The sequence below is a fragment of the Aplysia californica genome, unplaced genomic scaffold (assembly GCF_000002075.1).
Source record: "Aplysia californica isolate F4 #8 unplaced genomic scaffold, AplCal3.0 scaffold01212, whole genome shotgun sequence".
In the NCBI taxonomy this organism is placed as follows: Eukaryota; Metazoa; Mollusca; class Gastropoda; order Aplysiida; family Aplysiidae; genus Aplysia; species Aplysia californica.
This window is the reverse complement of record NW_004798482.1, coordinates 22,002-24,361: the sequence shown is the minus strand read 5'-3', so window position 1 is coordinate 24,361 and position 2,360 is coordinate 22,002. Positions and strand designations below refer to the sequence as shown.

General features: G+C 40.1%; 1 protein-coding gene across 1 annotated transcript in view; it reads right to left on the bottom strand.

Moving 5' to 3' along the window:
- Nucleotides 1–331: 331 nt before the first annotated feature.
- LOC101863791 (transmembrane channel-like protein 7) overlaps nt 332–2,360 on the bottom strand; it is a gene marked incomplete at its 5' end in the record, with an annotated part of 17,868 nt that continues 15,839 nt past the window's right edge. The window contains 3 exon segments of the mRNA XM_005112225.3: nt 332–545; nt 1,350–1,428; nt 2,086–2,253. Of these exon segments, the coding sequence (XP_005112282.2) occupies nt 456–545; nt 1,350–1,428; nt 2,086–2,253 (337 nt within the window).

The following is a 2,360-nucleotide window of genomic DNA, read 5'->3' as shown; positions in this document are numbered from 1 at the left end:
ACACACACACACACACACACACACACACACACACAGTATATACACACACACAGACACACACACACACAGACACAAACACACACACACACGCACACAGACACACACACACACACACACACAGTACACACACAAACACATACACACAGAACCATCATCTCATATAATTCAGCTTGTGAGCTGTAAGTCCACAGAAACATAAACTTAATCAACAATCTATACAGTTATACTTCATGAAAAGGTTAGATAGTACACAGTCAAAACTATTTAAATGACAACCTCTCTGAGACAATCATCTGTACAAATAATCACTTTCCACCCCCCCCACCCCCACCCCACCTGGACACATACCACATTCAGGCCAGCCTCTTCTCAAGTGTACATGCAGACTCTCAGGGCACTCTAACAAACAAACATACAGACTCTTGGGGTGCATACAGACAAACGCACAAACATGCTCAGATGGGCTCGTTGTCATGAGTAACCAGCTGACCTTTCTTGATGACCTCGTCCACTCGAGCCAGCAGATACTGCTTGTCGTATGCCTCCTGGTTACACACAAAGAAACAATACAGTTATTTTATTTTTGTTGTTGCTTTATTTTTAATAAGCGTTTTACTACAGCACTTGCAATACAATTAGGTAATATAAGTGCCGAAGATTAGAGGCATTGCAAGTAAGGCCCTAAAATCTGGAACTCCTTGCCTCAGGATCGCAGAAAAATAACAAATTTTGTTACTTTTAAGAGATAGTTCAAGACTCATTTGTTTAATTCTTAGTTATAGTGTGTTAGTAAGTGTTTATTTGTTGTTGTTTTTCTGCAGTCCTTTCGTGTATATAATATAATTAATGTATGGTTGTGAAAGTTCTTTATGTACCAATGCCAGAGTAAAAAGGAGGAGGAGAAGAATGGAAAGGATAATTTAAAAAGCAATAACGGCAAAAAATTGATTAAAGAAAATGCTGAAGCAGAACGAAGAGGAAGAGGAGGAGGGAGGGGGGGAGGGAAGATAAAGCAGAGAAGGAGGCAGAGGAAGAGGATGAGGGAGAGGGAGAGGAGGAGAAGGAGGAGGAGGAGGAAGAAGAGGAACAGTAGTAGGAAGATAAGACAAAGAAAGAGGAGGAGGAGAAGAAAACAGCAAATACAACAATAAATCGATTTTTTAAAATGCCGAAATAAGAAGAGGAGGAAGAGGAGGAAGAGGAGGAGGAGGAGGAGGAGGAGAGGAAGAAAACAAACAAGAACATCTAAGAGTGGAAACATGTAATTATTAATGACAAAATTGTTGACCACAAACATTTGCTGCACTCAAAGACTTAAACACAACAGTTGGGTTTTTTTTGGTACTCACAGACTTGAGCTGTAACTTGAGAAGTTTTTCCATCTTCTTGTAGCCCTGGGAGGTTGCCCAGTAGTAGTAGATAGACAGTCTGGGGAGATAGTGTGGGGTGGAGGGGTGGTGAGGGGGGAAGGAGAGAAATTATATTATAAAGAAAAGGTGAGAGATGGTAAGGGAGGGAGATAGAGGAAAGTGATATATAATGGGAGAGATGATAATAATGGAGACAGAGGGAAATGATAGACAATATGAGAGATAAAAAGGAAAAGAAGGACAGTGGAACAGGACAGTAAACAGAAATTAGGTCAAAGTGGACATGGGACTCAATGGGCACTTCTTGCTCTTACACAATCTAATGATTTGTTTTCCTAAGACAATATAGAAAAGAAAAGATAAGATAAGATAATAAAATGTTATTGTACCTCATAAGAAGAAGTAAATAGAGCGCAGTGTGCCTTCACAAACTTTAACCCCTCTCTCTCTTTCCATTTCTCGATCTCTCTCTCTCTCTCTCTCTCTCTCCGTCTCCCTCTCTCTCTCTCTCAGAAAATGCCAGTTAGAATCAAATTATTGGTTACTACTTTCTTATGTTCTGCCAGATGTTATGTAATTGACTGCAAACACAAATCTCTCTCTAGGAATCACAAAAGCGGACTTTATTTGTTTTGGTTTTTAAAAATGTATTTCATTTTCTCATTTTTGATTCGGATTTTAAAAAATACTTTTTTCTTCTTTATGTTGTACTTACAACAAAACGAGGAAGGCTGGCAGAAAGAAGGCAACGGTGCCGAAGTATTTGACGATGTTCCGAGGCGTGGAGGGCCAGCTGTTGACCTGGTTACTGACCGTGTCGAACATGACATACTGGTCCGAGGAATACAGGCGGAAGGGCCCGCAGCTTTTGGATGGCTGAATGCTGGTGAATAAAAAAAAAGACAGGGTCAACAAACACATTCTTTCTCTCTATCATCCTATCTCTTTTTCTATGCATTTATTTTCTTCATGTCTAATTCTCCCCCCCCC